Source organism: Monopterus albus, unplaced genomic scaffold (assembly GCF_001952655.1).
Source record: "Monopterus albus unplaced genomic scaffold, M_albus_1.0 scaffold251.1, whole genome shotgun sequence".
Lineage (NCBI taxonomy): Eukaryota > Metazoa > Chordata > Actinopteri > Synbranchiformes > Synbranchidae > Monopterus > Monopterus albus.
The window spans coordinates 31,044-53,638 of record NW_018128131.1 but is presented as its reverse complement, the minus strand read 5'-3'; the positions used below and the strand labels follow the sequence as shown (position 1 = coordinate 53,638).

Below are 22,595 nucleotides of genomic sequence, written 5' to 3'. Positions count from 1 at the left end.
GGGGGTATTTGCAGCTACAGTGTAACTATAGGTGATGTTGTGATGTTTTTTTTTCTGAGGAAAGATCCTCCATGAATGAAGACACGTGACCAAACACGATGACGTCTGGCTTCAATACAAGAGAAAGGAATCAACAAGGATAGTACGAGCTGGCGTTGGGAAGCGCTCCTATTAGTCAGACCGAAATTCAGCTCTGCCTCTAATGCTTGGTCGTCCGTATGTTGGCATATAAAAGGACTTTGACAGCTACAACTTCAGACAGCATCATTTTTTTAAGTCAGGTGGGTCTGTAAAGCAAACGGAGTCGGCGTTGTTATGCTGAGTGTGCATGCCTTCGCCTCACCGCCGACAAACTGGTTGCTAGCTTCATAGGTTAGCATACCTAGCTTCTTAATCTATCCTCGTCGAGTTTGCCCGCTTTACACCATAATTGGGTTTTCAAACTAAGAGTGTGGCTGTTACTTAAGTGGTCAGCACGCATTTACTCACAAGTGAGATGTTTATTTTGAAAGCTAGCACCGGAAGTACGTGTGTAGTCGTCAATGTAAAGTGACTGTCGGGCTTCTACTATGCTGAGATGGCATCAAATTATTTAGTACACGTTCATGAGGTGCGAATAAAATATGTCATTCAGGTTCTGGGTCTGATGTTGGGCGACAGCCTGCAGTTTCGCGCGTACGTGGTGATTTTCCCAGTTGAGTAATCGCTCGTGCCGCTGTGTTGCTACAGTTATAGTAGGAAGACTGAGCACGGGGATTTCCTCGCTTGCTTGTTTTGTAGGCGGGGAGTTATTTGCCACTTTCACAAACAGGCGCTGAGGTCGGAGACAGAGTCGTGGTATGTCAGAACTGTGCAAATAGGTGGCTTTTGCGATAAATAGTTTGCCAAGGCGTCTCGTGTCCACTGTATCCCGCCGCTTCTCGGTGGTTTGTCAACTCATGCGCGTTTTGCTGTTCAGACCTGCTGCTTCATCACCTCGCTGGGAAAAGGAGCAAGAGCAAGCCGAGGCAGCGGTTTAGCGGGATCAGGTTGGTTGCAATATTTTCTCCTGACATTTCTGTCACATCGGAATGTGATTAGTCTGAGCAATGTGTTGTGATTTTGTGCAGCTGTAAAGAAATGCACGGATTTTCTTATTTCTTTATTGTTTGCAGTGCTTCCAAACCGCCGTTTCGTATTGAATTGTTTCACCTGATGTGACAATTCATTTAACCACTGGTTAATGTGTACCGGTGGCAGTGTCAAACCAAAGGCTGCCGTTCTCGGCTTTAATATGACAGCCAGGCAGTTAACCAGAGTATTGTTTTATGATCAGAGCCAGCAAACAAGCAGCGGTATTTTTATCATGCTGAATCATCACAATGATGTATTTAGACGTTCTCAGAATCCACCCCGAAATATGGCACCACCGGACAAAGGTCTGCACGGCGGACTGGGTCGATGTTTATCACCAAGCCACCGTTATTAAGCAGTTCAGTCGAAATGGTGTTGATCTGTCGTGCAAGTCAGTCATAAAGCCATGAGCATCAAGTGATGACCATCATGCATTTATCAATAGTCTCATATACATTCAGCTGAGAATGTGCATTTTATTGCAGCGCCGTCATGATGTACATCAACAAACGGTGTGAGTACATTCAGACTAAGTGCTTAGGTGTCAACAGCGATGTCAGATCCATTTAAAAATTGCACGATAAGCAATATATCATGCCTATGTTACAGTGGGGGGGCCTGCCATATGTGGCTGTTTAAATTGAGTCGTGTAATTATGGGAAGTTGAAAACAACACCTAATTTAGGTATTATGTGGGGGGAAATCCAAGTGTTTTGGTGTATGTGGCATGCTGTAAATGCCCGGTATAATTGTTTTGGACTACTGTTCTGAATACTATAGAGACACAGCCTTTTTCTGACATTATTTAACACCGTGTAACAGTTCTCCTATTTTGGGTTGGCAGATGCTCTTGTTTCCCTGTGCGTTACATGATGAAATTTGCTGCCTCTTAGGGTGCATGGTTATGGAGGGCAGGTAATGAATTATCCATGGAAAATCTCAGTGCAATTTGAAAAGTCACCTTGGAAACTGTTGAGCATATATAGGCCGGGCTAAACAGATAGAAGTTGCCCATTCTTGCTCAGATATCCAACTTATTTCATCACCTCTGTTCATGCGAGCAGGGCATTGAAGTGTGTTTAGCAGACAGGCCAGCCCTACATCAGAAGCTTGGCTTTGCAATAAAGCGTAATGCCCATCTCTGCCTTTCTCTGCAGGTAACAAGAACAGATGAGGGCACATATAAGAGCCCGACAGAGCTGGCAGTGGTGTGTGGATGGAGACAGGGAGTGGTGAGATCAGCTTTGAGATTTATCACCTCTTGCATTGAGGTAGCAAAGATAAAATAAGGCTGGATACCACAGAGGTGAATCAAGTGTACAACTCATACCCAGTGGCGTTGCTTAGAATGGGCAGGCGGTGGAGGGTGGAAGAGGATATGTGAGGTTGATGAAACACGAGGCAAGACTTTACAAAGCATAGAGTACAGCCTGGCCACCAACACCTCTGTATGGCCAACACAGCTGTGCCTTGGGAGTAGTTACACCTATTCAGGACAATTAATAGCCTCCAGAAAGGAACACAAATATGGGATTTGTCTGCAAAAGTGCTGCTTAAGCCACACAGGGAAATGGGAATGCCTGGAAGGAAAGCAGAAAAAGATCAATATTGTTTTTTTTCCCCCCACTTTTTTGCAGCAGGGAGGGAATGTTGGTGATGAAACTTCTTGCAAGTGTAGTGCGGATTATGATTGCTTAGCATTGCGATATGCCCGCTCCACTACTCAAATACTTTCATCCAGACAGAGTAACTAGCTTGTTTGATGAATTTCTGTTTGGAGCTTGAGTTAGACTCGGCATGTTCATTATTGCCCTTGGTGTGTTCATAATTTAGATTAGCAAATATCAGACAGATCATGGTGAGCAGAAGCATAGATCTGCTCACTGGAAGCTGTGTTTCATGTAACCTACTTCTTTCTTGGCTGATTTATCTGCTGGACATATTGGTGATAAATTGACATTAACAACAAGTGATTTAAAAATAACTCATACTTGTATAAGAAGTCAAAATGAAACTAATGAATCATGCAGGGAGGAAATTTTCAGTTCCCCTGTATTTTCATAATTTTTATGAGACAAAATTAGACTTCTGAGATGTTGTGAGATGAGTATGTATTACCTTGTATAAGGAAGTGAAAAATGGTGATACCTTGTTCTAGGATGAGTAGTGTACTGTATAACCCACATTGGAATGGAGCTCAGGTACATTAGACTACCAATAGTACTGCCTGCTATGCTTGTACTCTGCCTGGTTAAATTATGCTATGCAGCAGGATCCAGCATTTTCATTACTTGCTCTGTCCAGCCAGTATGTTTTATTGGCACCAGTAGACTAATGTCATGAATGTGAAGTATTTATATTTCTAATTTACAAAAATAAAATGAGTAAGAACTTCCCCTGGGCATTTGCTATCCCTAAATATAACATTAAGTTATTCATTTGATATTTATTCACTTATTTATTATTTAAGCTGAAGTTCCTGTTGTTACACAGTGAGCAGGTTAATGCCCAGTCTGCTGCAGAAGGACGTACTGACTGCTGTAGGAATCAAACCGACCGTCTTGCCAAAGAAAATCAAAACACTAAAAGGTGTTCTTAACCATTAGATCTTTTTTCTATCTCCAATTTCTGCTTGGATATGTGATTAATTTAGTACATTAATCTTAAATTCAGGCTGAAATATACTGTATAAGGAGCTACAGATTGAAGTGACCAACCAAGGTAGACATGAGTTGAACTTCTTTGTAATGAATGCATGATTATTAATTCAGACTAGTCTGGAGTGATGTAATTGTAATATATTTTGGACAATCACAGTGAGTGTAAGGCTCCATCAGATATCCTGTAAGCAGACATCATCAATCACTTGCCATAATTTCAACTGAGCGCAGGCGGTGTTATTAATAGAAATTAGCGGCTTTGTTACTTTCAGGTATTAACTCTACTAATGACTACATTTGAATCAAAGCGCTCCACAGGAGAAAATGAAAACGGGTCCCTTTTTTTTGTTTGGTGATACAGCTGAGCTCTGTTTGTTTGATGGCCTTATCACAGAGGGATGTTTCGATTGAAGAGAATCCACCTCAAAGATCTGTGCAGTGGTACCGTTCGGGAATGTGGATGAACGGGTTTCATTCCAAATTGCATTAAAATGTGTTGAATTGCCCTAGTTTAGCCTTTTGTGCTGCAAACGCTGTGTGGTAGCTTTTAGGTCAGTGCGATATGTATTTAATATATATGCAAGCAGTGCATTGAAGCTCCTGGATATTTCACCAGTGTGTGGGTTGCCTGAAACCCTTACTTCCTTTGCCAGTGTATCATGAGCTGTTCACTTCCTGTTTAATCAGGTCCTCCGGGCAGATGCTGTGGAAGGCCAGTGAAGTCTTTTCTCCTGTACTACTGCTTAAACTAACAGAGTTCAGAGTGTAAACAGCAGTTACTGAGGCTAGAAATAGATTCTGTATCAAAACACTGGTTAATGCAAACCAGTCTAACTCAAGTCCTTTTAAATAAGCTTCAAAGTCCCTTGAGGGCAGTGATTCATGTTTTCACTTTAAACCACATGAACTGGATGCAAATTTCAGACATAAATGTGCCACATGTTCTTATGCGTGGCATACGCTGTTTTATCTTAGGGCAACAATCCTAATGTCTATTTTTGCCTTGTGACAAATGGACTAATCAGCATTCACTCATACAGTATCTAAAGATATTTAATGTTCTCTAGTTTATACTGTTTGTCACCATCTTTCAACTTCTGTCTGTCCATCCATCCATTATACCACTTATCCTAAAGAGGGTCACGGTGGGGGGGGGGGGGGTGGAGCCAATCCCACCTGACACTGGGTGAGAGACGGGGTCCACCCTGGACAGGTCGCTAGTCTGTCACAGGGCTGACCTATAGAGACAGACAACCACACACACTCACACTCGCTCCTACGGGCATTTTAGCTGCATGTCTTTGGACTGTGGGTGGAAGCCAGAGTACCCAGAGAGAACCCACGCAGGCACAGGGAGGACATACAAACTCTCCACAGAACGGCCCCGGGCTGGCCCAGGCTCGAAGCCAGAACCTTGCTGTGAGGCGACAGCGCTAACCACTGTGCAACCATGCCGCCCCATCCTACAACTTAAAATATGTAGTTCTTTTGGGCAGATATCTTAGTAATATTGTAATTATTTATTTTTATTTTAGTTTTTATATCTAGTCATTAAACTATATAGTTATCAGCCTACAGCCGTTTACTATAATCCTGAAAGGCCAGTCTGTTCTTTAAGAGTGATCATACCACTTAAGCATTTTGCTACTTTAAATGCTGATACCACTATTAAAATTATCTTTTTAATGACTGGTAGAATTTTAAACACCTTGTCTAAATGGAGGCATCAAAATAATGATGTAATTTTTAGGCCTGATTGACTTTGTTTTGAGATGATAGGTTTAGTATATGTAGTTAAAATGCAATGCTGTGTAACATTAGAAACATGTAGGCTACCAAAGCTGCTGGCCCTTGTTTAATCATAAAAAAATAAGCTGAGATTCTAAACTCAGGGATCCTTGCAGTTTTTCCTCTTCTGTCAATTCTCCAAAATGTCATTTACACTATGTTGGGTGGGGGGAACGCACTTCCACAGTAAATCACTAAATCCTTGGATAAAACATTTCTTTACTAATTTCTTCTTCTGTTGAATATCCAATGCCATATTGAGCATCTCTCTATTCATCTACCATAACCACATCTTCCAAAAGGTTGTGATAGGATTTTATTCACGTGCTATTTTAATATTGCTCTGAACTTCCACAGGTCACAGGTATTAGCTTAGTATTTCCCCTCTACTACAAGCATATCACTTTTCCCTCTGAGAGCTGCTGAATGATTTCCCCTCTCCCTCTTTTGTCATTCTTATTTCACGCTCTAAATACTTAATAGTTAATAGCTTCCCTCCCCTCTTCTCATTGTACCTTTCTCTCACACAGACACACTTGCACGCTGTTGTCTCCATACACAGGTTTACAGCAGTCTTCCAGTAACTCTTCCAGAACTATCAGAGGAGTTTGAGTTTTAATTTGCAGTTAAATGGTGCCCGACACATGCAGCTTGCTTAGTAATTGACTTCACCCAGCTGAAGGGAGGAATGATTAGATCTGAGTATCTAGGCGATCTTTTAAACTTAGAATTAGAAGGGAGGGAGTAAAAGTCGTGGCTCTGATCAGACACGAAGTGTTGAGAACAGTTATTTATGGCATACGGAGTGAGAATGTTGGCTGGCTACATTAAGCATCTCAAACCTTAAAGAGCAAGTGGACAGAACAAAAAATAAGCACAGTGTAAAATAAGGTAACGCATAAACTGCTGACATTTCTCCTAGTTTTCACACGCTTACCTCATCATGCTTGAGCATACTTCCCTACCGAACTGAATGGGAAAACGTGTCTAAACGTTTGACTCGTGGTGTACTTTTCAGTATTTTTGTGGTGGTTATTCTATTTCCTGTGGAAAGATCATGATAATGGACAGAGAGGCTACAAGTCTCGTACATTATTGATCGGGGAAACCGAATAGGTGATCACACCGCATTCACACACAGCTCTCTTCTTTTATGTTGTGTTAATCATCTAAGATGTGCAGGTTTTTCAGGCACAATGAATTGAAAGCAGTGCTAAGCCATTTTATCATCTAAGACCTATTTTCCATTTGGACTGTAGCTCCTGTGACTTTTGTGGCTGTACAGAACTCTGGACTGTTCACAGCATAAGAAATAACTTGAAGCTGGACATATAAGCAAAATGAGCCACATTGTGTTTCTTCTCTTTTAGAGAGAACTGTATTGTTTGGTGTGAGATGATATTCAGCTGTTAGTTTCACAGAACTGAGTTGCCATTGTTGGATGCTGACTGTGTTGAAATCACAGTCTTTCATCGGCATATACCTCCACTTTCTAGTTGTATTCACTTCGTTAGCGAGCTGCCAGTGTCAAGCGCTCGGATGCTTCTGTTCAAGAATTGATCATGACAAGTTAAGTGTTTATGTGCTTGTGTGGTTTTATTAATCTGTCTCTGTGTGGATACATGGGCATGTGATTAGTTAACGTGATATGCAGTCCACTGCTATGTCTCAGTAAAGCCTGCTCCCTGTTAGTCCTCCCCAGCCGTGTTTAGTATTCAGAGAGCAGGCGCTGTCGTAATCTGGATTCTGAGGCAGGTTGCTGGGTTTTTTGTTTGCTCTTATGGCCCTGATAATCTTGTTACACTGCTGTCAAGTGGAGCTGGCTCTCCCTGCAGCCCTGAACCACTAGGCGTGCCACCTTCAGTACCAGAAATCCACCACCCTCCTCGCCCCCACCAGCCTACCGCCATTTTGAGACAGCCGTTGATGGAAGAGCCTTTGATGTATCCTTGAAGAATCACCTCCTGAGCATCTTTATTCAGCCTACCGCCCCCACCTCTGTCTCCCACCCCCACCATAGGCAGTGAATGACATTGATAAATATTCATCAGGGGATGCAGTGCATGGTTGCTGTAGCCTCAGTTCCTACTCAACAAAGGGTCCCCGAGCTAATGGTGTCCATCCTTGGCAACCCCCCCTGGAGAGATCCTGTGAGGGAATGAGCTCATTAAAGCATGACACAGGCTCAAGGCTGGACCTATCATGTCACATCAGCATTTATCCCACCAGAGTTTTTTTCACCCCCCTTTGAATCTCGACCTAAGCCGACCCCACCTTTGCAAGCTGCCCTCTATAGATTTAGATGAACACAGACAGCTTTTGAAGGTTGGCTGGGTTGCTCTCGTCGTGTTAGTTCAACTTCACAACTTCCTAATTGGCACCTTGGTTTCAGTCCTTGCTGAGATCAGTATTTTTTTTTTTTTTTCCTCTCAACCTGTTTTTCTCGGGCTCCTCTAAATGTGTCGAGCATGCATTTTACACTAGGTTGCTTTCTCTCTCTCTCTCTCTGCCTGTCTTTTTTTCCTTCTCTTCCTCTGTCTGTCCCTTTCACCATCCCCTCCTTCCCTTTCTCTGGGTGACCACACTCAGCGTTTTCTGTTTCCTGTGGGTGTGATGTCTCTCGTCTACAAGCAATCAGCTGTAATTTGTCAGCGTTCTACCAGGCGATTCATAAAAATTCAGCAAGCACCTACAAAAGACATCCTGTATCCCAGTGCTTGCCACCTACCTCCTCTGCCCCGGTGCTCCAAGCTACAGCTTTCGCCTCCTGCTCATTTTGCTAGGCATACACAAAAGCCTTGTAATGATTCTTAGGAGGTAATATGTGTCCAAGAAAGACACTGGTCTCTACTGTTCTGGACTGTCACGAGGGTGAACTTGACAAATTCAAGGTCATTTGGTTGTAATCAAATCAGTGGAGCAAGTCTGCCGTTTTTTTATTTTTGGAAAATTATAGGTGTGTTTTTCCTCTGTGTGTTTGTGTGAGCATGCCTCTTTGTCTCCATGAGGCATGACATGCCTGATAGTGGAAGGGAGCAGCTGTGCATTGGACCTTGTCTGTGTTGCGCTGCCATGCCCTGTCATTGGTAGCCGTCTGTTGGCAGTAGCCTGTGCTTGAGGGTTGCAGTCTCGGTGCAGTCCACAGTGTTATATGGTGAGCTGTGAATGTGCCAAGCTATGCCTACTCTATTACCCTCCACAGCTGTGTGACAGAATATGCCTCCACAACCTGGACAATGTGCCATCTCTCTGCATTTTAAGATTCCAACTGGTTTTTGAACATTGTTGGGTCTAGGCTGCTGAGGGGGAAATGATAGGCTTAATACAAAATTTGGAAGATGCAGTCTTTTTTTTCTGCTCTCATCCCAGTAGCTATTAGTGGAGTACTTTCCTGCCTATTTGTCCATTATCTGTGCATCATCAGGCAGACCATTATCCTATTATGTTTTGCATCTGTGGTCCAAATGCTTACTGGAAATGAGTCACCAGAAAGGCCGGTGAAAGGTAGGTGTTACTATCAGTTAGCTATTCATAGCCAGCCCAACAGGGATGAAAGTATCACATTTAAAAAGTCCTCTGCAGAATGTGAAAGACTTTTATTATGGACATCTGCAGCACAGAGACACATTGCTGTTTCACGAAGACCCATAGGCCTTTTTTTGAAGTGAAAGCATCAAGAATTCAAGTCACAATCTGACCCCATGTTATGTCCCCAGTCTGTGTGACTGTGTCATATTCAGGTCATTTTTAACAAGCGTCCGTCTCTCCCCGTTTGGCTCAGGTGACCAGTCCACCTGTGGCGCCCGTTTTGTTGCCATGGAAATATCCTGGCCATTTTAGTGCACTTCAGTACTCCGACTCATCTGCTTTCTTTCCTTCCCTCACCGAGCTCCCTGCCACACATCATACATGATGACCGGCGTAGTGGGCGTGTAGGTTATAGACACATGCGCACCCTGACAATAGTAGTTCCTTTTCTGCTGCTGCCATTCTTTCATTCCTTGTTTTAAAGGTTCTAAGAGCCCCCATGTATTTGTTTATGTGCTTAGTACAAACATGCACTGCTGGGCTGTGTAAATCAGCTCACTAAGGCAATGTGCTGCCTAGGCTGACTGTGGCGGTGCCTGAGTTGCTGACACAGCTTTTTGTGTGTATTTTAAAGCACCCAGGGCCACAAATCACTGTATATGAGTTTATATGAATGTGTGTGTGCGTGCTTATCCGGTGACAGAGCTCACACAGTGGAAGGCGCCCAACCTTCTGTCTGTCTTAACACCAGTGGGGTAGATTTCTTGCCTGCACTGTTTCTGTTGGTGTTCGATCAGTTATGTGTCAGAATAAAGTGTGTCCCTGTTATTCTGGATGGTAGCTGGGGCTCTGCAGTGGATATATACCACCCCCCACCCCAGCCCTTTGATTTATGGCATTATAGTGATATGCAGGCCGAATATAGACGGGTGTGACTGTCTAGACCGTAGAGGGAAGCCTGCCCTGCATCTCTGTGTGAATGGATTTTAGCTGAGGTTGTATGTACAGTGGGAAGGCTCAAGTCCTTTCCAGTCCATCCACATCCTTAGCTGTGTCTGCTCTGAGGGGGTGCACTTACTGGAAATGACTTCTCTTGAGTTTTGATTTCAAAGAAATTGTTGTGAATTGCTGCCAGCCAACTAAATGTCATCCTCCATGTGAGTCACCATGCCGCTGTTTGAAATGCGGTGTAGGATTCAAGTAAGAGATCTTGAAAGTACTTCACGTTGAATTGTCATACTCAACCTGATCTATATTTGAGAGGGAAATACATACCGCCAAGTCTTTTGTTCAGTGACAGCTGCTGTAATAGTCCAGGTTCCACTCGCTGAACAGATTTGGCATCACTTAGAAGGAAGTCTGAAGTCCTTGACCCACTTTTTCCCTTTTGTTGTTCAAGAACTTAGTCAGGGTTCTTTGGCAGAAAATACATTCTTATGCATTTCACAGAGATCTTTTTTCCTCGTGTACTAATGGTGACTTGTCTTAACCCACAGACCAACCAGCAGTACAGGTGGACGCGGCTCTCGTGGCATGACTACCACAAACAAGGGAAACAAGGCCTTGAAGGTAACTATCTTGGATGAAACACAACTAAGTTTGTCTAAGTGTGAATAGTTTTATATATTCATGTAACTACCAACGCAGACTAATCCCCATCTGCAGGTGAAGCGGGAGCCAGGCGAAAATGGCACCAGCCTGACAGATGATGAGCTGGTGACAATGTCAGTGCGAGAGCTAAATCAGCATCTACGGGGTCTGTCAAAGGAGGAAATTCTGCAGCTGAAGCAGAGGCGGCGTACCCTGAAGAACCGGGGCTATGCTGCCAGCTGCCGGGTGAAGCGTGTCACCCAGAAAGAGGAGCTAGAGAAGCAAAAGGCCCAGCTGCAGCAGGAAGTGGACAAGCTGGCCACAGAGAATGCCAGCATGAAGGTGGAGCTGGATGCTCTACGTTCAAAGTATGAGGCCCTCCAGAGCTTTGCCAGGACTGTGGCCCGCAACCCTGTCACCTCACCTAGGGGACCTATGGCCTCTGTCATAGGGCCCCTCATCCCTGGTAAAGTAGCTGCCACCAGCGTCATCACCATCGTCAAATCCAAAACAGAGGCTAGATCGTAGTAGCAGAAAGGGCAGGAGGAAGGTTTTCAAGACTAAACTAGTCAGTGCATTGTAACATGGGACAGGACTACCTGTGTAAGTTCTCAGTTTTACCCCCTGTCACTAACACTAACAATATCCTTCCCAAATTCTCAGCAGTCTGCGCTTATCAACACGTCCTTTAGGGTGACACAACTGAATCGAACAATTAGGGATATCACAGTTTGTTACTACTGAACGGGGGCTTATTAGAAGTGCTGAAACACTTGATTTAAAACTGTGGTTACAGATGTTCAAGAAAGCAATATTGCATCGCAAAGGTTCAAAGTGGCATCAAATTCAGACTGTTAATGGCTTGTTGATTTTTGATATGTACTTTATGTGATGTCTGTTTCCTTAAGACTGAGCTCTGAAGTCTTTCTGTCCTGAGATTTGGAATTAGCAGTCTCACAGCTTGTTATTATGCACTGACTTCAATTAGGGTAAATGGCAAATGGTCACAGACTCTTGGTGTGGATGCTACAGATGTCTTCAAAGCAGCCTGACTAACCCAAAACTAGTAAATCAGTCCAATTTGTGATTTTTTTTTTTTTTGTTGTTGGTCATCTGTCAAGAATATAAGCATGAAATAATGCTCCCAAATCTGGCATTCATTTCTGTTTATGCATCTGTGACAGGCTTTAAAGGACTTGTCATTATCAATATGACCGGTAGATGCAATAATATATGTATGCACTGAAAATACAAAGAAGTCTTGCATATTTATAGTTAAGTGGAAATGTTAATGATCAGCAGTGCTTTAGCAGTTCAGTAATGCTGTTGTTCCAGAGCTGAGTGCCATTCCAATATGACAAGATTCTTCTACAATATCTGAAAACCTGAATGTTATTACAGTAATATCCTCGTGTTTTGTGGGGACAGTGAAATCCACAAATGTTTTGAAACATAATTTTTGCTCATAGAGAACATATGTTCAAGTTGTTTTGTTTGGGTAGCTTCCCTCCCATTGTTTAAAGAAAAAAAGAAAAAAAAAAAAAAAATCCTGTGACATCTTTTTTGCAATTGTACCGAAAGTGGCTTACTATTGAAGTCTGATAGCTTTTTTTTCTAGTGACTAGGCGCGTACTGTGGGGTAGCGCGTGATGTGACGTGTAAGTGACGAGTTGGCAGTGTCGTTCACTGTATAGATGTCAATGCTGTGCTATTTAAAACAAATCTGTAGAGCTAAACTAGGTGGTGTAAACAAGGTCAGTTGTCTTTGTGAGTATTGGCATCTGTGATATCCTCCGCTTCCTTGGTGTTAGTTACAGATCATATTGTCATTAAGACTTTACCACATTTGGCCATGTAAGACAGAATTGGGTGAAATGGCATGAGTGGACATGAATTCAAAAACCTTTAGATGAAGCTTAAAGTGATGCTGGTAATGGTTGCACCTTCTGGTGGATGCCCTCTAAACACATCTTCTGTAACCTGAAGGTAATGACTTCCTTTTTGAAATGATTTTGTTATCATATTCATCTCTGCCACTTAATTGGTCTGAGCTAGGTTGCAGGATGAGAACGAGTAACCCTTCAAATGTAACAGACTAGAGGAAATGTGAAGTTAACAGAACAGTTTTAATGTGGTTTCAGAAACCCTTTCAGTTTCTCAAGGCTGTAATGATAAGAATGCATAAGTGAAATTAAAGGCTAACCACCAAATGGTGCAGCATCACTTGTGTAAATTTACCCACTGGTCTTCAGATAAAAAGCGGTAGGTTATGGTCTGGCTGAGGGTTTATATGCACTAAGCTGCTTGTTTTGCTCAGGACAAAACAGGTCACTCTAAAGATGAACAAACAGTTTTCGATGAGAAGCAGGGAGACAGGGACGGCAGCTCTGTTCTTTTTTTTATTATTATTTTATTTTTTAAATATTAAGCTTGTCATAAAGGGCTTCGATCCACACTCAGAAAGAGACAGCATGACCACATAGAATTACAATCAACAGTCGCTGCCAGCAGAGCTCCTTCTGTGCCAAGTGTCGCATCACTCTCTCGGTCCTCTAAAAGGAATTTAACAGTGAAGCAGTTTTACACCTCAAGGTGAAAATAGTTGTGTAATGAAATTAACAGAATGCACTTCATCCAGATCTCACTCTCCTACTGGTCAGAATGTCTTACAGCGTCGACGCCTCAGCAAAGCTCCATACCAGAGACCTTGGTGCCGGTTATACTGTCTGTGCGCAAATATCCTCATTTTGTCAACAAGCTTAGCTATCCGCATTGACTGGTTAACTGTGGGAAAATATATATCTGACTCTTGACATAGCCCGGTATTGATGTTGGCGTCCTTATTGCTGTGGCAGTTTTGTGGAGTGAATCTTTTTTGTGTCAAGTGTCTTTAAGGTGGTCGAGCGGCACCGTCGACCACTCTCTCAGTCTCCGCTAGAGGTGATGGCACGCTCTTTCTCACACACACAGGTGTATATTGTGTAGCTACAGTAGGTATTAATGACCGTTGTGAAAAAGTGACCCTTAATATGCAACTCAGTGGAAAGGTGTGAAAGAGTACATATAAGAGTAATCAATATTGTCAAAGTGACTATGGTCTGTTATTTAATTATTCTTGTGGTTTTATATGTTTTGTTTTGGGGTTTTTTTTGTAATATTTTTATTTTGCCCTTGGACTTTGCATCCTTAATGGAAGAGAAGTTGCCCTTGTTCATGGTGGCTAACGTAAAAATCTTAGTAGTGCACAAGTTTAAAGGAGTCATGGGACAGTTGTGCTCGAGCTTTGCTCACTGATGACCCTGTTGTTAAATTAGCTGGATTGTAGATCCTTAAATTGGGCCTAGATATCTGACTAAAAGATACTGCTGCAGTATATACTTGATGTTAGGTTTTGTGCACTGAGTCAAATGGATGCTACAGTAGATTCTCTCAAAAGGGCCACTTGCAATATCTTCTTTTCTCTTCCCCCCCCCAGTGTTGTGTGAGCTTGTGTGTGTGTGCGCGCGCGCGCGCGTTTGTGCGTGTTTGTATGATCGAGGTTCCTCCGCTGCTACACCAGTCATTAATGCTCGTTGTTTGCTGTAGTATCATTCACAGCATTTGTTCTCATTGTATGTCGTGTGTATTTGAAATTGATCTTAACACTGTAATTTGTTCTGCAGATTTACCTTTTAATTGGATATGGACATTTTTATTTTCTTGTTTTTACAAGCAACATGTTAGAGAGAATAAATAACAGCACTTGTGTGGTAGTTGGATTTAATAGCTGTCAAGACATTGGCATTTTTTTTCCATTAAATTATTCTTCATGAACAGTTTGACTGTTCGGGTTTTGTCCTCTTGCTCCATGGAGTGGGTCTGTGTTTCAAACGTATTAAAAAAAAAAAATCTGACTGAAGGGAGTGATAAAAAGTTAATAATCTCTTTTGTTATTTTTCTGTATGGGTTGTAATAAAATATTGCAGTACTTTGTATGAAACAGACAATAGTTAATTGTAACTATTTATAAATTATTGTACTTTTTGCAATCTGTAGATAAGTACTGTGTATTCATATATGCAGTAACAACTGTGGATTTAAACGTGATTCTCTGAGGTGTCTAAGTTATTGATGTATATATTGTATGTTTGTTGATACAGTTTATTTTCTATAAGACCAATAAAATGTTTTGAAAATGATTTTAAGCACTAATGCTCTGTCTTTGGAGGCTTTTAAACACTGTTGAAATTAGGTTTTGTCATATTCTGTGGCGTCATTGACCCAGTTTGATTCCTGTAAAAATAAACTGGTGGGGAAGGTTTTCTGCCGTCCAGGGTGGGTTTCAGAAGACAGCGATCATTTAGATGGCACGATTTCTTCTGTGATCCAAAAAAAGCTGCTGGGTGACCCACTTTGGCTAACCTCAGTGGGCATATTTTTGGCCTGACACGAGTAAAACATTAGAGTCATGAAGGATGTCTAGGTGTGCTTGTCCTAGATTAGAAGGAGTAGTGAGTTAGTCATCTCTGCTCCCTATGGGGCTCCTAAACCCCCCTCTGTCTCAGTTCACCTCATCAAACAGCAGCATTTCAACCCCAGCACACTCAAAACGCATCTCAAGAGAGAACATGCAGAGACAGATGGCTGAAGACAAGTTACATCCTTACCACACTATCCTGCAGGGTATGTTTAAATCCCAGTGCTTCAGCGCAAATGCAGTGTGGCGTTCCTCTTCCCTTTTATTAAAGAGAGGCGGCTCCTACAGGTCTGTGTGACCTGTGTGTTAAACTCTCCCTCCTGCCCTGGCTGCCAGCCCCAGACAACCACATGGCCTCTGAAGAGCTGATTAATTTGATGGGGTGGGCTAAGGTGAGCTTGTGGCCAATCTAGGACAGCATTCCTCATCTACACCCACTTCTGCAGCAGGTGCCTGCCCCACTTCTCAGACCACAGCCCACTCTACAATTAATGTTGCCATCCCCATCAGCAAGGCCGTTCGTTTACCTGCAATGCCAAAGCTTGGCTCCACTATGTACAGTGAATGTCACCATGGCAGAGGACATGCCCGTTTGTCAGACATACACTGGGCAGCAGGTATATTTAATCTTGTTGACCTCAGCAATTATTTCAATCAAGTAAAGCTGTTGTGATGGTGAATACGAATTAGCCACAGAAATTCTTATCCTCAATCAAACATCACCATTTCACTCGGTGTGCATTTCTGTCCCAGTGAAACGTTTCAATTAGACTGCAGAGATCAATTCATGTGGTGGAAAGTAACTAAGTACATTTACTCAAGTACTGTACTTAAGTACAATTTTGAGGTATTTGTATTTGAGTATTTTCATTTTTCTGTAACTTCATACTTTGACTTCCCTACATTTTAGAGGCAAATATTCTACTTTTAACTTTAGTTACTTTTCATAACCAAATTAGTAACAGAAATACACAATATAATGATCAGACCTCACTGATCTGTGGTGGGAGATTCACAAGATATCCAGGAGTATTTCAAATTAAATGCATACAAGCTTGTTAAAGCTAGCTCCCCCTTTACCAGCTGCAACATTAAATGTGATGTACACAATAATGCATCAGTAGTTATAATACAACAATATGATATACAGGAATGTGAAATTAAGCATTTTACATGTAGTACTTTAAGTATATTTTGATGCTAATACTTTTGTACTTAAGTAACATTTTCAATGCAGGACTTTTACTTGTAACAGAGTATTTTTACACTAAGTAAAGGATCTGAGTACTTGCCACCACTGTGCATTTATATCAGCTTAGCAATATTTGGGCACAGGCTTCCCTCTGCTGGCACTTTAGTATAAAAACACTGTGTGATTAAAGGAGTTTATTCACAAGATGGCGCCACATTCTCTTAACAAGGATCCCCTTGCAGTGCATAGTTTTAACAAACAATTATGAAATATTGTCTAAAACCCACTTCCATCAAGTCACACATTTTTATAGCAAGCTGCTACTGGCATGCTGTAACTTACCAGTTTGTTAGAAACACGTTAACAGTTCTGTAGCAGATCTTTATTGTTAAGACTCTGCTGCCACTACGTGTGTCAGAGAAGGAATATTAGTGATGTCGTACTGGACTGCATTTATATTGAGAGGTGCCCAAATAGGTGTGTAATATTCTGTCCCACTCATTTATAAGTTGTAAATGATGATGGACAAAACATGAGACATGCCAGTCACTACAACACACAACTAGGTTACTTCACAGTGGAATGAACATAGTGAATGAAGGTAAGGAAATCAATAAAAATGAACAGTGTTAAGGTTGAGATTTATTGTAGGCCTGTTTGATTGCATAATGAGTTTAAATCAGTGCAAAGATATTTTCTTGTTGGATATGATCTCAGTAGTCACCACAGGTTTGACCTAATATTTTAATAAATGTTGGACATATTTGTGCCTCGCGCTGGTGACAGATGCAGCCGGAGGCATTATGTTTTTGGGTTGTCCATCCGTCTGTACGGCCCATTTTTGTGAACGCCATATCTCAGGAACGCCTTGGGGGAATTTCTTCAAATTTGGCTCAAGTGTCCACTTGTGCTCAATGATAAACTCATTACATTTCAATGGTCAAGGTCAGTAACCTCATTTCTGTCCCATACCTGTGAAATTGACTGGTTGCATAGACCAAGCGGTAATTCTAGTTTAGTCTATGTTATATGTGGTGTAGTACAGATTTAAAAGGATGTATTGTGTTGTGATGCTGTGGTGGTGTCTGTTCAGGCACGTGGGCCCCACAGGATGTTTTTTGGTGGTACAGTATGTAGTCCCCAGGTGGGCTTTGAGTGTGTGAGTGGCAGTACCCTGCAGCAGGCAAGAAAGAAGCCATCTGTGTTTAGTAGCTGCATTTCATTTTTCACCAAATAAATATCTCCACTATGTTCTGACACAGCAATATATCTATAAATTCAGATTATACATATAATGTAACTCTGGCCAGTGATTTTACATGTTGCAATCTCTATTTCTCCAATGTATTACTTAATGTTAGTTGCAAAAAATGTAATCTCTATTACTACTACTACGACAAGGACTACTACGACAATAGTATTTTATTTCATTTTTCGAGAAGGACATAGGAAGAATAGCCTTTCTAGGCTACAGTTTTAAATATTTTAGTTATTTTGTTAATCGTGTTTTGGTATTGTAAATAAATAAGTAGCATAAATAAAATTAAATAGGATGTAAAATACATTATTATAGTGGTTTTATTTGTTTGTTTGTTTTTCCTAAGATTTATTTTTGTTGTTCAATGTTTCGTAAAACTGCAACACATCAGTTACAGATCACAACTGGTATATAATCAAAAACTGATTGTTTGTGAGAATCTAAATATTGTCACATGACAGTGGAAACGCCGCTAGTCACCGTACCAACATGGCGGCTGGCGCACCGGCGCTTCACGGATTCAGCCTTCGTCAGGTTTGACAATATAAAGACCGAGCTTAATGTCCGGACTTTTCAGAGTAAAATCAGTCATTTCAACGATGTGTTGCATCGGGTTTCATGAATGGAGCTCCCTTCCTCTGTGCCTTATCTGCTGTTGTTGGCGGACTTGACGCATCGGGCGTCGTGCGTCGCCGGTAGAGGAGGTGTTGGCGCATCGCGTTACTGCTGCTGCTGCCACACAAATCGTCTGTCCTGCACTGAAAGAGGGGACACAACTAAGACGGGCTGCTCGACATCACATCAGAGGGGTGTCGCAGCAATAGGCTTCACCTTTAGATATTATCACCTGCTTCACAATGATCAAGAACGGGCATCACAACCACCACCAAGCGAACAACGTCCCAGCAACTGGGAAAGACGCAGGGACGACTCCCGGCGCTATAGCTTGCAGCCCCGAGAAGAGGAGGCGAAGAATCCGGGTGTGGTGCGATGGATGGTGAGTAACTTACTGGGTGACTGATTGTGAGATGAAGATGCTGCAGCACCGTGGGCCTGTGTGTCGTTTCCATCGAGCGCGTTTGACTGAATGTGGCAGCTTGACATCTACTACCGCGGCGGGCCTGCTGCAGGTGGGGCTCCCATTTACTCCATTCTCTAGACATCACACATTAAATTGTACATTGAGTAGACTATAAAGGTCTAACAGGTAACCAGTGTAACGCGGGGCTTTACATTACAAAGGTACGGAGGTATCCAAACCTTAATAATGTTCCTTCTCAGTAGACACCTAACAGCAACAGGACAGATTTATCCTGATCTGTGTCATGTAGAGCCTCCAACCATGTTTATACTGCCAGTGATGAATGACATAAAGTAAGTGACATACAGTAAGCGTCTGGTACGACTGAGTGCAGGCTTTTGCTTAAGTCCCAGGCAACGGAAATGTATCATCAGTGGTTCTTTTGTATATTCAGCCTGTTTCCATTCAGTAAAATCCCCAAATTAGCACAATCAAGAAGTCATACTGCCTTGAACATGTTCAGTGGGTGATAATGATCATGCTGAAATGTATAATGGTATCCATGAAGCTGAAACAAATTAGCTGTAATTACTAGTAAATGTACACCACTATATCTTTGTCTAGGCCAAAAATACCCAAGTTGTTCATTCATCAAAAGAAAATGATTAACAAAGACTACTATTAAGCCGTTCCACACTTTAAATGCAAATTTGTTTAAAAATATGTATTAATTACATATTTTAAAGAAAGAAAATAATGAATAGAATAGAATTCTTCTATTCTTATGAATAAAAACTGTGCAACTTGCTGACATTTTTCTGTCACTTGCCAAAACTTCTTTTGTCGGCTGTGAGAAATGTGTAAAAGCTGCAGGAACCTGTCTGTTGTGTTCCTCCTCGTGTCTCCTTATGTAATGATAATATTAAGAAAACCTACAATTAATCTGGGATTCAGTTTCAGGGTTCAGTGTGGGACTACATGGACCACCAGCACAATGTGAACATGGCCTTTAATACTGAGGTGATGGATAAATGAAAACATCGCTGTGGGAGGAGCAAGGCCAACCATGGAAACAGAGCACTTGTTTTTACATTAGATAGAAAAATGATGGACATATAAAGATATAGGATTTTCAAAAAAGCTTTTGTTGGCTCTGTCTCTGCATCTTAAATATTTTTTGTATCAGTTAATGTGGTTCAAATATTTACAAAACAATTTTTCAAAAAAAAAAAATCATCAGAGAGGTAAAAGTTCTGCTTGCTCTTCTTGTCGTGTAATAACTTTGTAACAGTTTAGTCCAAATTTCAATCTCCATGTTTTTTCTTAGTACTGGGCTTATAACTGAATTTCAAAACCCAATGTACAATGTCAGAAATACACTGGCATCCAACTAAAACCACTTGTGTTAACCCCAACCTCAACCCTTGTTAAATTTGTGAGTGATGAGGGCCAGCACATTCTTTATGGTGTGTTCCATCAGCGCTTTAATATTTTAGTCGCTTTACTTTGGTGCTTTCAAGAGAGCTGAGCTCCTCTTTAGACGTTTAAATACAGAATACTTCTTTTGTGGACTGGCCAGTGCCTAAATCTCAGTTTTACATTAAAAAACAAGGTAGTAATCCCCATTGACTTTTAAAGGAACATTTTGCCCACATTGTCAGCAAACATCCATTTAATCATGCAGAAGGGTTTGGGTTTATTCGAGAGGTTTTGACATCTCTGGTGTTTAGCAAAGTAATGAACGTAAATGGAATTTTGTTTACAGCGCTCATGGCATTGAAATGTCGCATTTGAAAAACTCAACAACAACAGCATCCTTCCAGAAACATTGGCAATAGCCCTTACCCTGAAGTGTTTTCAGCTGAACGTGGGAAATATTAAAACCTGTTGACAGTGAGGGCTTTGGATGATCAATAGTAAACTGGACAGTGGTGAAAACCACATTCTTTTCACCCCTGTTTTATTGAGTTGGAAATGGAGTTTTCTGCAGTAGTTATCTCAGAAATGTGGGTGAACTGAGTAGAGCTGCAGCGATTTATTGATTAGTTATTGACAGAAAATGAATTGCCTGCTCTTGCCTGCTGATATTTGAACAATGGTTTGAGACATTTTCCAAGCAGAAATGCCAAATATTCTTTGGTTCCAGCTTTTAAAACATGAGGATTTGATGCTTTTCATAGTTATGTGTAATAGCAACAGTGGTGGAAGAGGTACTCAGATCCCTTACTTAAGTAAAAGTAGCAATACTGCTGAGTAAAAATACTCAGTTACAAGTAAAGGTCCTCATTCAAAAGTACTCATTATGCAGAATGGCACATTTAACATTAATGTATATCATATTATTGGGATGTACATTGCCTGAGCACTTTATTAGGTACATCTGTGTGCAACACTTCCACCTAAACATCTGTGTTTATGAAGCTCAAAGTGTTTCAGTGAAATTGGCAGAAATGTATACATTCAATTATATGTTTATTATTGAGGTCATTCTTAAAGGTGGTGTTATATTCAGAGGTTTTCCTAATATTCTGTCTCTCTCATGTATGTATCTGGAGTACTTTAGTAAATGCACTTAACGTACTCTTCAACACTAGATAGCAAACTGAAAATCTTTAGGTTCTAGTTAAATAAAACAAGCTATTTAAAAATGCCACCTTTAGCTTTTTGAAAGCATAACAGGCATTTTCAGTATATTTTCTGCCTTTTTTAAAATAGACAAAACTATTAATTGATTAACCGTAGAATTAGTCATTTAAAGTGCATGACTGCATCCTCTGGGAGAAGGACCAACCCTTGGCAGATGAAGTCTGGCTCCGTGCTGCAGCGGCAAGATAAATATTTTAGATTTCAATGTATGATGGTGGCTTTCTCCAGAAAATTCTTGTCATTTAGATGTGGCTGCCTATCCATGGTTTGATGGCATGTTGCAGAATATTTGGGATGCCAGAATATTGGTGGGGTGAGCACGCAAAGAAAGTCAGTGTCAACAGAGCTGATGTCATTAACCCCTCTAAACCCTGCGGCCCACACATGCTCGTACAGCAGTCGCCATCGCCGAGCATGTTGTTTCACGAATTTAGACATTACCTCGTTCTTACAGACATCCAGCACTGTCAGCAGTATGAGAGGAAAATTCCAAGGAAACAGTGTGGTCACCTCATCTGTTGAAACATGTTTGACCCTGGCCCTTCTTCTCTGCACAAAGGGGCTTTCTGTTAATATTTGTCCCTTTGGAAAGAGATGACAGAGGTTAAAGATCAGTTGTCAGAGAAGCATCATCATGGAGGCGGTTAAAGTCCACTTCCACTGTGATGATGTGGTGTGTACATACAAGACTATAAATGTGCTTTTTAAAGCCTCAATGGTGTGATGTGATTCATTCATTCATTTTCTACCGCTTAGTCCCTGAACAGGGTCACGGGCGGGGGGGGCGGAGCCAATCCCGGCCGGCAATTGGGCGAAGGCAGGGTACACCCTGGACAGGTCACCAATCCATCGCAGGGCTAACACATAGACGAACAACCACACACACACACTCCTATGGGCAATTTAGAGACACCAGTCAACCTAAGCTGCATGTCTTTGGACTGTGGGAGGAAGCCGGAGTACCCGGAGAGAACCCACGCAAGCACGGGGAGAACATGCAAACTCCACACAGAAAGGTCCTAGGTGGGGCCCGAACTTTTGCTGTGAGGCAACAGCGCTAACCACTGTGCCACCGTGCTGCCCCTGATGTGATTCATTCCAGGCTTATCTGCCAAAAAAAAAAGCCACGTGTCTCCATGTATTTTAAATAGTGGGTGAACTGAGTAGAGCAAATAGACTGATGCAAAAATATCAAGATTATTGTTTTTGTGCTCCCTGTTGCCATCATATGTTTACCAGCATTGTCTACACATGTCCCATTACTTTCACTGTGGACACGATGTCTGTCTAGTTTGGTTTGTGAGAAGCGTGGATGTTGTTTGGGTGTCTGATAACAGGCTACA

General features: G+C 41.7%; 2 protein-coding genes across 8 annotated transcripts in view; both read left to right on the top strand.

The window, feature by feature from the left end:
- The first annotated feature begins 55 nt into the window (after positions 1 to 55).
- On the top strand, positions 56 to 12,170 carry LOC109972263 (transcription factor MafG). 6 transcript variants are annotated; one of them, XM_020620995.1, is made up of 4 exons: positions 56 to 281; positions 2,271 to 2,345; positions 10,586 to 10,658; positions 10,755 to 12,170. In XM_020620995.1, exons 3-4 carry the CDS (start codon positions 10,623 to 10,625, stop codon positions 11,205 to 11,207), a joined length of 489 nt encoding a protein of 162 aa, XP_020476651.1. In that variant the 5' UTR covers positions 56 to 281; positions 2,271 to 2,345; positions 10,586 to 10,622; the 3' UTR covers positions 11,208 to 12,170. The 6 variants fall into 6 exon arrangements, with proteins under 6 accessions (XP_020476651.1, XP_020476650.1, XP_020476648.1 ...); XM_020620994.1 differs by lacking the exon at positions 2,271 to 2,345 and adding an exon at positions 959 to 1,028; XM_020620996.1 differs by lacking the exon at positions 56 to 281 and adding an exon at positions 289 to 610.
- Positions 12,171 to 18,096: 5,926 nt separating this feature from the next.
- Positions 18,097 to 22,595, top strand: part of LOC109972234 (ethanolamine-phosphate cytidylyltransferase-like) — a 9,138-nt gene continuing 4,639 nt past the window's right edge. For both annotated transcript variants that reach the window (XM_020620954.1, XM_020620953.1), the window contains exon 1: positions 18,097 to 18,582. In XM_020620954.1, the coding sequence (XP_020476610.1) occupies positions 18,443 to 18,582 (140 nt within the window). In that variant the 5' untranslated portion in view covers positions 18,097 to 18,442. The remainder of the gene's footprint in view (positions 18,583 to 22,595) is intronic.

Excerpts from the sequence above, each read along its gene's own strand:
- LOC109972263 (XM_020620995.1), top strand. The coding sequence starts at position 10,623 with ATGACTACCACAAACAAGGGAAACAAGGCCTTGAAG. Across the intron at positions 10,659-10,754 it reads AGGGAAACAAGGCCTTGAAG|GTGAAGCGGGAGCCAGGCGA; the intron begins GTAACTATCTTG and ends CCCCATCTGCAG.